The 13834-nt window shown below is 34.4% G+C and overlaps 2 protein-coding genes across 2 annotated transcripts; both read left to right on the top strand.

Moving 5' to 3' along the window:
• Positions 1–4935: 4935 nt before the first annotated feature.
• LOC129291905 (histone H1-like) lies at positions 4936–6059 on the top strand. The gene is made up of 2 exons (XM_054929447.1): positions 4936–5081; positions 5170–6059. Exons 1-2 carry the CDS (start codon positions 5019–5021, stop codon positions 5683–5685), a joined length of 579 nt encoding a protein of 192 aa, XP_054785422.1. The 5' UTR covers positions 4936–5018; the 3' UTR covers positions 5686–6059.
• Positions 6060–9492: 3433 nt separating this feature from the next.
• LOC129287768 (uncharacterized) lies at positions 9493–11124 on the top strand. The gene has a single exon (XM_054924004.1). The coding sequence runs from the start codon at positions 9634–9636 to the stop codon at positions 10096–10098; it is 465 nt and encodes a 154-aa protein (XP_054779979.1). The 5' UTR covers positions 9493–9633; the 3' UTR covers positions 10099–11124.
• The last annotated feature ends 2710 nt before the right edge of the window (positions 11125–13834 follow it).

The raw sequence follows: 13834 nt of genomic DNA, 5'->3' as shown, positions 1-13834 counted from the left end.
CTAAGTATAATATAATAATAATAAATTCACAGTGCACTGTGAAAGGCCAGGAAAAAACAGATAAAACTTGACAGCCTTTAATGTTTAATTTCTTTTTATGAAAATTAAATTATAAAGTATAAGATTTATGATTCAGAACTCTCAAGCTTTCCACAATAACTCATACGTGTGCGTATGTTCGTATGTGCACATACGTGTGTGTCTATATATATATATTTTCTGGAGTTGGGAAAAAGGGAGTCAGTCCGGCCCTGTAAGGCCGGCCTTTGAAGGGCTCCAGCCTAAAAGGGCCAACCTTTTTAAACCCAAGTTTTCTTAAAAATCTTGATATACGAAACCTGACCTTTAACATAGCAGGCTCAGGGTTGGCCCTATGGGCTTTTGGCTCTTTTAACTATTTTTATTTTTTTAATTTTTTTAATCAAACAAAAAATTACTTCATTTTAATATAATATCCAATCAAGAAAGATAGAAAAAAAACTAACTAAATAACATCTAAATGAATTAAAAACACAAATAAAATAATAGCAATACAAAAAGCAATGGATTGGCTAAACCGACAAATACCCAATCAAAATTAGACGAGATTGAGCCTTGAAGGACTAAGATATAGGACTAGGAGATCGAGGAAAACAAAGAGCACGAGCACAATATCACTATTACAAAATACCCTCTTACTTGACGGTTATTTTAGAAATTATTTGACAGTTTTTAACCGTCAAGTAATGAGGCGTCATATATCCGTCAAATATTTTAGAGATTACTTGACGGTTATTTTAAAATAACCGTCAAGTAATCACTTAAACATTTGCATATACTGTAGCAATATACTTGACAGTTATTTAAAATAACCGTCAAGTATTTAGTAATATTTGACAGTTATTTTATAACAAGCGTCAAATATGTTTTTGTAAATTTTGTGTGCCAAATACTTGACGATTATTTCGAAATAACCGTCAAGTATTCATACATACTTGACGGTTATTTAAACTTATATTTGACGTTTCTTTCTAAATAACCGTCAAGTATTTATGATGGGTTTTTTTAAAAGTTGGAAAGCAGCCCCCTTGCAAATACAAAGCAATCAAATATATATACTAGCCAGCCAACAATAAAAAATAATTGAATTATTATTTATATTAAAATTACAATCTAAATATCTTTAATTTATCTTATATCTATTTATACTCTAAACCCGATGCCATAAAAAAATCTATAACTTTACCTACTTTACAAGTCTAAATTTTAAAATTAATTGGCCTCAGACATAAAATTAACTAAAAAAATAAATGTGTATACCAAAATTAATTAGGCATAGCCACTGCTGCTATCCACATGTTAAACACGACATGAGCTACCTCTTCAAGGGTTTCCTCTATATGTGCAGCTGCATACTGAATACAGTAGGCATCCTCAAAGTACTGTATGTAAAGAGTTACAACAAATTCAAGTTAATAGCTGTATAACAAAAGTTGTTAAAATTTATAATTTAAGTATCATTAAATTTAATATATACCTTGTTAGGTAATGTGATAGGGGCATGGGTGATAATGTCCTACAAGAAACTCATATAATTTAATTATACTTAATCAAGTTATCCAGCAACAATTGATATAAAAATTTTATCCCAATAATCTATTTTGTCCTATAAATTCAATATAACTCAATCATTTCTAATCAAGTTATCCAATAACAGAATTAATCATCATCACCACAACAAGGGAAGCAAATTTTCAACAAATTCATATAATGCCCAACAGTAAATTAATTTTTATATAATCTTAAATTTAATTTCAGAACTAACAAAGAACTGAAAACAAAAGCATATATACATTCAATCATAAATTGTAGTTATAATGAACAAAAAATTCATATTCCAATTTCTAATTCCAATCAACTCCCTAATTATAATCAATTGACAACAATATCACAAGGAAGAAAGATAGGCCAACTTACTTAAGAGAGGCAGAGCACGAGGACGAAGAAGAAGAGCAGGGGAAGGAGGAAAGAAGACAACTCGCGTTTTGCACTGTTGAAAAGCAAGTAGGGGAATTTGAAGTTAGATTTGCCCTAAACACTAAACCTAAAAACGAATTAAATAGATAAAGAAAAAATTAAACTTACATATGGAAGACGGAAAACGAACCCAAAACGCCTGAAATGAAGATTTGGATGAATGAACAACCCACAAACCCCAAAAAATAAAACCCACAAGCAAAACCCAAGAAGAATTGAGTCTAAATCTGTGTTTTTGGGCAGTTTTAGTGACGGAAAATGATTTTCGAGCACTTTGGATATGTTTTCAAAAATGTTCAAGCTGCAGAAATGTGAAAATGAAAGGTTGTGAAGTGTAAATTTAAAAGGCAATACTTGACGGGTATTTCATAATAACCGTCAAGTATTCATTACTTGACGCTTGTTATTAAATAACCGTCAAATAAAATTCAGACATAGTTGACGGTTATTAGTAAACAAGCGTCAAGTAATTAATTTTTTTATTTTTTCTTTTGAACTATATATTTGACGCTTTTTTACAAATAACCATAAAAAAGACAATACTTGACGGTTATTTCGTAATAACCGTCAATTATTTATTACTTGACGCTTGTTATGAAACAACCGTCAAATTAAATGCAGACATACTTGATGGTTATTAATAAACAAGCGTCAAGTAATTAATTTTTTTATTTTTCCTTTTGAACCATATATTTGACGCTTTTTTACAAATAACCGTCAAGTATTCCAAAATACTTGACGGTTATTTGGAAAAAAGCGTCAAATATATTTATAAAAAAATTAAATCTGGGATGCATATATATTTGACGGTTATGCCAATATAATCGTCAAACATATACTAAATACTTGACGGTTTTTTTAAAACAACTGTCAAGTATTTAGCGCCTTTTTTATTTGTCGTTTTTCACTTATAACCGTCAAATATAATCCGTCATATTTAGCTTATTCTGTTGTAGTATATGTGTATTAGATGGAACTTAACTTATGAGTCACAAATGCATAAGCATGATAAGTGATAGGAGGACTTGGAAGATCAATGACAATGAACGTTAACTAGTTAAGCACTGTTGAGATTTGGTTCTTAGGAGGAAGCATTATCGGAGTGAGCAACAGGGACAACTAAAGAGTGAGCAAAAATAGGAGCAAGGATGACTTGTGGGTTATGATGATAGGGACGGGGACGACGATGTGATGACTTGCTGAAGAGCAAAGACAACTTGTAGCGGCAAAAAATAGAGAGGCATATTGAAGAAAGAAGAGTAAGTGTTAAATTGAATGAATCATTATCGTGGATCTAGATGAATTAAGAGATTTAAAATTATATTTTTTTAAGAAAATAGCAGCCAAGGATTTCTGTATGAAATTTATATTAATTAAGAATCAGTTGTTGTCAAAATCTGAATGAAAAACAAACTACAATGAACTATTATTAATTTAAAATGAGTTGTTATTAAAACCTAAATAAATACTTATTGATAAAGGCTAACCCGAATTCACAAGTATCCACTCGAATTTTGACAACAAGTGATCCTTGACTGATATAATTTTTTATCAATGATTCTCCATTGTTATTTTTCCTTTTTTTGTTGCCTTTCATCCTCAGTAGATGTGGGCTGATATGTGATGTGGAGTGAGATTTAGTTTAATTTTTTTTTCAAATCTAAAAAGAGTAAAAATTATGAGAATTAATTAAAAAAATATATATGCAGGCTTAAAACGAGCTGGCCCTCGAACCCTGCAAGGTCAGCCCGTTTAAGTTCTAGATTAAACGGGCTTGAACGGGCCTGATTTATCATTTTGGATTTATATTTTTAAGTCCGGTCCTACTGTTATACGGGTTAGTCGGACGGGTTCGGTCTGTTTTCTCAACTCTAATTCACATTTCGCGTCCAGTGTCAATTGAGTGATTGACAGTGAATTGCATGGGCCCGAGGGCGCTAATTTTATCAATTCGGATCGTAATCTGAAAATTAAAATAAAATTTATAGAAACATGTTTATCTGTCATTTAATATTAAAGCATGAAATAAAAAAACATGAAATTCAACCGGATAAATTTACAACCAACTTGTGAGAATGTAACATCATCAATCGAGACTGAATGGTGGGGCCTTGAGTGAGTTGCATTGTTTATATTTATACGGCTTCTTGGTAGTCTTATGTCATATACACAATGGATAAAGATGCGCAGGCTTGCTAACGACCAAAAAAAAAAATTAAAAACATGAAAGGCATTGAACTTGTGATGGTATATATAATTAAGTAGCATGGAGATTAGAGGGGTTGCAGTAGTTTATATATTTCTATGATCCCTTTCATAGAGCATTTCTCACATGTTTTATCACAATCAATAAAATCTTAAAACTCAAAAAATTAATAATTTTTCAACTTTATTTCCATTGAATACACACATTTTAATAACATATTTTCTTTCACTAATATTTAATAGAGAGTAAAATAAAAAAATTGTGATAGAAATACAATGATATAACTTATAAAATAAGGATAAAAAAATATTATCTCTCCACTTTATAAACAAAATCAGAAGGAGCAATCAATTAAAGCTACATGTAATAAAAATGATTAGTTCTCACAACATGAATAACGAATAAAATCGAAGGGAGTAATTAATAAGGATTAGATATAATAAAAAAGGTTAATCTCTACTAAAAAATATGTCTCTATTGAATATCCAACTAAATCTCAAGTAAGTTACTTCTAATAAAAAAATTCATGTCTAACAATAAAAAGGAAATAAGGGAGTAAGTGCTTACAATTTAATTCACATTTACATTTTTCATGGGAGTAAAAATCTAATGAAAAGGAAGACTATCCACGTATGCCAAAAAGTTATACCGCCAAAACCCATTAATAAAAAATTGAAATTCAAAACGCTCTCTTTGTTACTATGCATCCCCTGCCCATTCTTCCCGAAACGTCCTTCCCCTGTGACGTCAGACCAACTTTTCAGTTATCTTCCATTTTTTGCGCTCATCCTCCAACATGGCCAAAGCCAATGCTAAGGAGAAATTCACCTCCGCCGTTCACCACCCTCCCTATTTCCATGTTGTCTCTTCTTTCCTTCCTCGTCGCTAACATTCTTTACGATCTTCTCTCTGCTAATAGCCGGCGCTGTTTCTCGTTTCTTTTGCAGATGATCGCGGACGCCATTTCTACATTGAACGACCGCACGGGTTCCAGTCAGCAAGCAATCACCAAGTTCATCGAGGACAAACACAGTCCACTGCTGCCCCCAAATTTCAGGACCCTGCTCTCTGTTCAACTCAAGAAGTTTGTCAAATCGGAGAGGCTGTTCAAGGTGAAGAATTCCTTCAAGATCTCCTCCTCGGAGAAAACCAAGACTGCCAAACCAAGCAAGAAGGGTGCGACGCCTGCGCAGAAGGCTGCCAAGAAGATCGCAGAGAAGGGGCTGAAGACCAAGAGGCTGAGTCACGCCAAGACGCCGGAGGCTCTCAAGAAGGCCCACAGGGATGCTAAGAAGAAGTCGATGGTCTCGTCGGCTGGGAAAGACGGGAAAGTGAAGCGTCTAAGTCAGGTTAAGACTCCCGAAGCAATGAAGAAGAAGAAGACCAAAGTTACCCCTCTGAAGGGGAAGACTGCTTCCATACCCATCAAACCTTCTAGACCTGCGAAGAAGGTTAGGAAATAGGTCGGTTCAGTAACTTCAGCCCCACTACTGATTTTCAAATGCCTAGTGTGCTAATTAAATATCCTGCAACGCTGTTGTGCTCTAGATTTTCTTTGATTTGGTTCCCTGTAGTAGTATATATATCGATGCTATTAGATATAGTGTAATGTCATTGTGTGCGGGTCGATTGTTGGCTAGTGACGACCACAGATTCATAGTAGTTGTATCTAATTCATTGCTTGTCCCGTTGTGACATTTTCCAGTCTGTTAATTTAACTAGATAGTTCGCCCGCGAGTCTGATCTGTGTTTCCGATTAATGGAATATGACAAGTAAGAATTTGATCGATCGGACTGTAGTAAACTTATGTTGATCTTCGATGACGTCTTCTATTTCTCCTGGGTTGACTCAATTATGCACAGGTCTTCTTGGGGTTTTTTTTTTTTTTTTGTTTTCTGGGGATAAGTTACCCAAACGTATTCATTTGTAAGCTTTGAACTCACTAACGCGATGTGGGCCGCTCCAGCATAAGGTTGACCCAAATTCTGTTATAATTTATCAGTACAGAGAAGCGGAGAACCCCCCTTGCATTCATTGCTGTTTTTTTTTTTTTTGAAAAAAAAATTATAAAACTTCAAGGGCTTGTTTAAAATTATTTTTGTTCCATTATTTTGAGAATTGATATTTTATTGAACATGTTTTCAAAAGCAAAAAAAAAGAGATGAAAAACGTGTGTTTTTTATTTTTCTTTTTGTTTTTCAGAATAATAATCCTATAATATTTAAAATATGTTTTCATTTTTTATTCTTTAAAATAATATCTAATTTTATTGTTCTTTAAAATAATTTTTAAAAACACATTATTAAACAGATGTTTTTACTTTTTTTTTGGTTCTGCAAAATAAAATACTATTCTTAAAAGTTAAAACAGTTTACTAAATAAGCCCTCATATCTTCTGGTCTCCTGTTTCTCGTAATTGACCATAATGAAGGTTGCTGACTTGCTCTTATTAATGCTGGGCACTCTTCTTTCTGATTTGCCGCTTATTTAATTCCATCCCCAAGAACCATTTCAAACAGTTAAACTAAACAATATTTATGAAAGCTTACCTGCTACACAAACAGGATTCAATGAAGCCATGTTGCATGGTACTATGGAAGAAACACAGCTCGGAAGGTAAATCCTTAAATAAATACTGGTCTGGTTAAATATCTACTTCAGTTGTTCTGCCCCATGAGACAAGGAATGCATTGCAAACTTGAAATTTAATAAGGGCAAAACAAGCATTGAGTCGGCATCGAGTCGGCACATTTTTGTAAAGAAAACATATTTCCTGGAATCCTATTTATAAGACATGAAGAGGAAATAATTGTTTAATCATATTTATAAATTATGCTATTTAATTTTTATCATAAGTTTTTCTTTTTGTCACATTAAATGTTGGCAAGATTGAGAAAAATTATGTATATTTATTATGAGTAAAGCTTTAGATAAAACTAATAAGTTTTAAGATTTTTTTCAATTTTAAAAAATAGTGTTTTAGTCCTTTAACTTTTAGATCACTTATAACTCAGTTCTTTAACTTTTGACCTGTTTGTAATTTTATAACTTAGTTTTTTAACTTTTGACCTGTTTGTAATTTAGTCCCTCAACTTTAGATTCATCTAAACCTCAGTCCCTCAGCTTTTGTTAGCTCTCTTTTTTCATGCTAATTCAAATCCAGCATCTAAGAATAAGATGAGGGTATTTTAGAGTAAGATATGAGTATTTTTTTTATCCCTTTTATTTGATAGGGATAATTAAAAAATAAAAAATCAAAATTGAGTTATAAATGAGTTAAAAGTTCAGGGATTAAGTCACAGTGAGTCGTAGTCGAGAAATTGAATCGCATCAAATTATAGTTAAGAGATTAAATTATAAGTGAATTAAAAATTAAAGAACTAAAAAATTAATTTTTCCAATCAAATTCAACAAAAAAATGTTGAAAGTAATTTGACAAGCATACATTGCGCAGTTTCTCATTGTGATTAGTAACCGTAAGCAGTAATTAATTCATGGGGTTGATAGTTGGCAACAAAACCGGTGAATATTGGGATCAATTGCTATATGTCTCTACCACGAAATTCCCAGATTGGCCTTTCATTCCTGTTAAATTGAACCTGTACACATGTTGTGGGTTGTCCATTTAATGCAGAAGGTTCATTTTCAATTAGTTGACATGTAAGACACTTGTTACGATTGAGCTTGGTCTTTGGAATTCAGTTGATCTTGTTAGTTTCACTTATCATTGCAACCTGACCCTGCAAGCACAGCTCGCTAGTCGTTCTTTTACACTACGTACTCTGTACGCTCCCTCCCTTTTTAGGACGATGAAATCAATAGAATCGCATATTGGCATTTGGCGAATTAACATACGAAGGGGGCCAATCTTTTATTGTTTATGCATTTGCTGCTCATTGACCTGTTCTCGCGAACAGCATCAGAATCAGATGTTACATATGCTCTCATTCACAGTCGTTGCCATGGTCCCATGGATGAAGATCGACTACGGTTTCTCAGATCCTTGACCAGAACACCGTCACGCTCAACGTGAAATAATTTCAAGTCTTTTTCTGTATTATAAATTATAATTATAATTCCAGTGGAAGCATGTCTAATAACAAATATTACGACGCGACACCTAACAGGCTGACACTGCCAAGACCCTGACTTTGAATATACTCATCCTACATCCAAGAAAAGAATACGCACGCATCAACGCAATAGTATATTTTGTTGGGTCGGGGAGGGAGGTATTTCATTATCTCGGATATGAAAAGAATAACTTTGTAAACCAAATTAATGGATAATAAGGCGTTCATTGTCTCTCAGTCGTACATATTCACCTACCTCACCGTCACAATATACTTATGAATCCCCTAAATTCCAATTACTCCGAACTCATGTGAAGTCGGGCTAATAAATTTTTTTCCCCTCAAAACAATCAAAGTTAAGATTAGGAATACAATTCACCTTTTACTTGGTTCTTTCTGGACATTAATTACGTCTCAAAATTCTGTTGAGGCTTCCCCACCGTCCAGTAAATGAAACTGAGGGCGGTGGTTGTCAACGCCAGGGTTCGTCAAATCATGGAAGATGTTCATTAATCAAGGAATTAATTGGGAATCTTAGATCGGAAATGAAGCTGGCCTTCCTAAATAGGCGCGCAACCAAACGCAGACATTGTGCTTATTGTTTCAAATATCACACAACAGCGATTACTTGACGATAGGACCGTATATGTTTTCTATATATATATGCTCAGATTTGGAGCCCAGCCGTTGAATCAATTTGAAAATGATAATTATTGTATAAAAAGACAGAGGAAGGATAGGTATAACATAACGAGATGCGGCAGCTAATGTTTAGTATATTTAATTTGTTTTTGGTATAATAAGAGAATGTATTGTACTGGTATAATGTTCTGTGGGGGTTCTTGATTTGGACTCCTCTGCCCCATTGGCCTCAACCAGATTACGATCCGAATTGATAAAATTAGCGCCCCAAAATCATGACAAGATGCTAATCCAACTAATCTTGGGAGTTGGGACACGAACAGGGCACATGCCACCTCCCCTCTCATTAAATATCCTCACCCATTTTCTATACCATTATTTATTTTCCACTTAATATATTTCATGAAAATTATCTACTACTTTAATATGGCCAAATAATTCGGATTTCAGCCGAAATATATTTTAAATATATGTTGGATGTGAATATAAGAACGGTGGATTCGTGATCATCTGCTCTATTCAATATTGACATAATAATAGCGACGTGAATAAGAAAAAGCGGGGGAATATATAGGTGGACGTGTCAGTGCATTGTTTAAGTTGATTATCTGCCCTCTTCACTCCCTCACCCACCCTAAACCGTTTTTTTCTGCTGCTTCCCGTCCTCTTTCTCCCTGCAACAAGAAAACGAGGGGATGGAAGGCGTTTCGGTGAGCGTCTTGAAGGGATTGAAGGAGTACTGGAAGAGGAGAGGATACCAGAGATTAAATGGGTCGGGTCGGAGGAGGAGGAGGACTTGCAGGGTGAAGCTCGGGAGCGGCCGGAGGAGGCGCTTCTGGAGGATCAAAATGGCCCCCAGGATCCGATTCACGAGGATCCCGTCGCCCAAGAAGATGCTGCTGTGGCTGAGGGACGCCTACGTGAGAATGATGATGAGAGTGGCCAACTCGCGAGCCATGAGCTTCAACATGGGCTGCCCGGTGGTGGGCTTCGGCGGAGGAACGCCCGCCTTGGGCTTCGGGAGGGGACCTCTGAAGGAGTACGACGAGAAGATGATCATTCAGATGTACAAGTCGTTGATGCTGAGGCAGGCTCACTTGGTGCCTGGCGACGCCCCCAGAATCTCCTCTGTTCTCGCCGCCTGCTCTCCCAAAAGTTGAAACATCTTCACTGCTTTCAGCTTTCGAGCTATATATGACGCCGCCGCCTCCTCGGATCTTGTGTGGCCTCAGAACTCAGAAACTGACTTCCTTTATTTGCCTTTTGTACGATCGATGCGTCTGGCCCCTTTTCTTTCTCTTTTAAATTTAGCTGCAATACCGAAATTCTTCAGCTCCCTCACTCGCTCAATCACTGTTGATGCCTCGACCTCAAACTTTAGGAACAAATCGAATGTTGATCTCGTGCTTGCCGTACATTCTTCTTCAAGATTTGTAAATAACCTCCCTTCCCCTTCCCCCTTTGTAATTTCATTCTAGTTTAACGGGAGTCTTGTCTCTTCTGCTCCTAACGCAGTAATATGAGTTCCGCTAGTCACCATTTGAATCACGCACGCCTTGAAAAACGATATCTTTGGTCCCTTTAATCCAATACTTTGCCGCAGTTTCTGTCTGCGACATTTTGGATTTTTCTTCTTTCTTCCTTTCTGTATTGTCCTTCGTCCGTTATTTTCTCTCATTTTTCTCTTCGCATGAAGCCCACAACAGAGCAAAGAGAGCCCCTTTTTTCCTGGTGCCTCCAGTGTTGGACTTCAAAGTTTCAGTTAATCGAGTTTTGCTTGAGGATTATAGCGGGGATTAGTTTGATGGTGATGAACAGATTGAAGAGATCTGATCCCTTCAAAGTCCCATTTGGTGATTTAAGGTGATCTTCGTTATGGACATCAACGGCGTGGTTGATGAAATCACGAGATCTGAGCATCTTGGAACTAAATTGTTAAGGAATAAGGACGACGACAAAACATGTTGAAGCCAACGCATGAAGCGACTAATTGCTAAATAATTAGCAGTCACCGGGTTAGTATGTTGGCAACTTATCTTTTTTTTTTTCCTCTTTAATTTTGGTGAGACAAATTGTTGCTCACTTAGCTAGCTTTGCTGCTACTTGCGTGACATGGCCTGTAATATTGCTATTCTTTCCGTAATATTATGGTTGGCTAAAATAATCTGAAGGCCATGATTTATGAATTTATCTGAGGCTTTGGGAGGGCCTAACGCGAATAACATTAGCCACAGCTTCCCATAATAGTTGGCACTTGGCCCAGCCTAGCTATTTTCTTCCCTTTTCAACACACCCACCGCCGAGAGAGAGAGAGAGAGAGAGAGAGAGAGAGAGAGAGAGAGAGATTTAGTGATATGACACTCTCTTGCAAGTACATATAACAAGCCGTTCAAGGGGAATTCCCCCTAGGGGACTTCTTTTCTTTTGTTTTTTTTTTTTGTTTGACCGGAAGGGGACTTCTTTTCTTAAAAAACTTAAGAAGAGGAGCCTAGAAAAGATAGAATAGGTAGTTAAGGTGGAGCGAGTTTCTGCGTTCATCGACAGGAGGCTCGCTCATAGTGTAAGGTACTTTCCATGTCGTGGATAAAATGAACAAACCAATCCTCGCAGTTATTGGCATATAAACCTTCCGTCAAGAAATGGAATTACTTAGTGGCATGCATGCATGCTCTTGGTTGATGAAGGCGAACTTTTTCCATTCCATCCACATCACAGCCAGATTCCACAAAATTCGTTCATCTTCATGACATAGTAAATTGAGCTGGAAATACAAGCCAAATTTGACAAAAAATTAAGAATTTTTAATATAATTGGGCTTCTGAACCCAATCATGTAAAAACTGGCTTGAGCTCGAATAGCCTATTTAGATCTTCTTTTATTTTATCCCTAAAAAAGTACATATTTTCAATTCTTAAATTAAATTTAAATTTTAGACTATATGTTTATATTTTAAAATTGTAATCTATATTATTTATTTTAAATTTTTAACATTATATTTTATGTTTTAGAGAAAGAATATGTAACATTATAATATGAAACAAATATTTTAAAAATTAAAAAAATGTTAAAAATAAAAGGAGAGCTTACAAACTTGACCTTAAATTTGACAATAAGAGTCAGATTTAAAAATTACGATAATCGAGTTTTTGAACTTAAATTTATAAGTATGGCCCACCCATTTATCAGTTTTGATGGTAAATTCCATTTCCATTCTCCTATGGATCCTTTCATTTCATGAGTATGCCCTCACACTTAATTCTCAAGCAGATCTGCTTAATTTTTAAATAATGAAGTTATTTTTGCTTCGCTTTCTTCATTTTTATTAAAAAGAAGAAGAAGATCGGCCAGGTCCCCAACCTTAACTAAATTCCAGTTCTCTATATGTTCTGGTACATCGAATCTACTCAAAACACAAAACGATTGAACCGCTAAAACAAATTGGGCTACGAAAATCTCCCCCGGCACTTGGACACGGCCCTTCTTCCTTCCTTTTCAATTTCTATAGCGGACATTAACCCGTAACCGATTATTCAGATTAACATCAATGTCAATATTGGCATCAAAATCAATAATATAAACAATTATTATCAAATACACTCTTACCTCCAGGAACCATTTTATAATTTGATTTAAAAATGTACAGATTTAATTTATTTTACTTTAAAATTATTTTATTTCAGATGAAATAAAGGCAATTTTTTTAACTGTCTCTATTTTTTTAAAAAAAAATTAATAATTAAAATTTTACATATTAAAAACTTTAAATTTAGTACTTAAGTTTAGAGTGTTCAAATTAAATTTAGGCTGCAAAGGTCTCACCGTGAGAATAGCATGAAATGAGGACTTACTTAAAATGTGTTTAGAAACCTCTTCATAATTAGTTATAGTTCCTGAAATTCTGTTTTTTGAAAAAATCACTCAAACACCTCATTTTTTTCATAAACTCCATTTAAGCTCAGAAATTTTATTATCGGAGAATATATTTGAAACTCTATTTGATCATTAATTAGTTTAAAACTTCATTCAATAATAATTTTTTAAAAAATCCAAACATACAGTGTCACAACTAAATGGGAAATGGGAAATACTGTGTAATTGTCCATATTTGAACAATGGATTAAAAATTTGGCAAAACCTTTTCATGTCCTATAGGCTATAGTGGCACAACTCTCACCCCTGATCCAAAAAAAAGACTTTTGTAAATATAATTCATGTTATATGATCAAACTAATTAGACAACCAACATTTATTATATTTTATATTATAACCAATTTATTATATATGTTAATAATATATTGTTGTATATTAATAATAAATTTTTTATAAATTTTTAATAATAAATCTCTTTCATATCAATGATAAACCCATTATTTATGAATGTGAAATGACCACAATTTCAAATTTTTAAAAACTTTGTCCATATTTTTTTAATACAATTTTTTTGTGACTAATAGGCCAATTTATCCAAAAATATGAAAGAGAAAAAGACAACTAGGACGACAAACTTAACTTGCATTTGGAAAAAAAAAGAAAAAAAAGAACGACAAGCTTAACGGTTCAGCATCTATCAGACATAATTTTTCAATTTCAAATGTAATAAACATGAATGACCAACAACGTAAGACGTAGCTAATGGGAAAAAAGATGTGAAATCAGACGATAAGGAGGGAGGAGTAAGAAAATAGCAACTCAATGAGCAGGTTATGTATGTTCTACCAACCCTCTTACATGCATGTCCTTTAAGCAAATTCGTATTTATTTATAGTTTTTCATGTTCTTTCACATGGGATGTGCATTTTCTTCGCTGAAACAATCTCTGGTCGATCAAATGTCTCGATATAAAATTAATACTAAACTGCCAATTCCTAAAATCCGTTGCTGGGAGAACAGCCAGCC

The sequence above is a fragment of the Prosopis cineraria genome, unplaced genomic scaffold (genome assembly GCF_029017545.1).
Source record: "Prosopis cineraria cultivar Desert tree isolate PC_DT_omini unplaced genomic scaffold, ASM2901754v1 PC1, whole genome shotgun sequence".
NCBI lineage: Eukaryota > Viridiplantae > Streptophyta > Magnoliopsida > Fabales > Fabaceae > Prosopis > Prosopis cineraria.
This window is presented reverse-complemented; position numbering and strand designations above follow the sequence as displayed.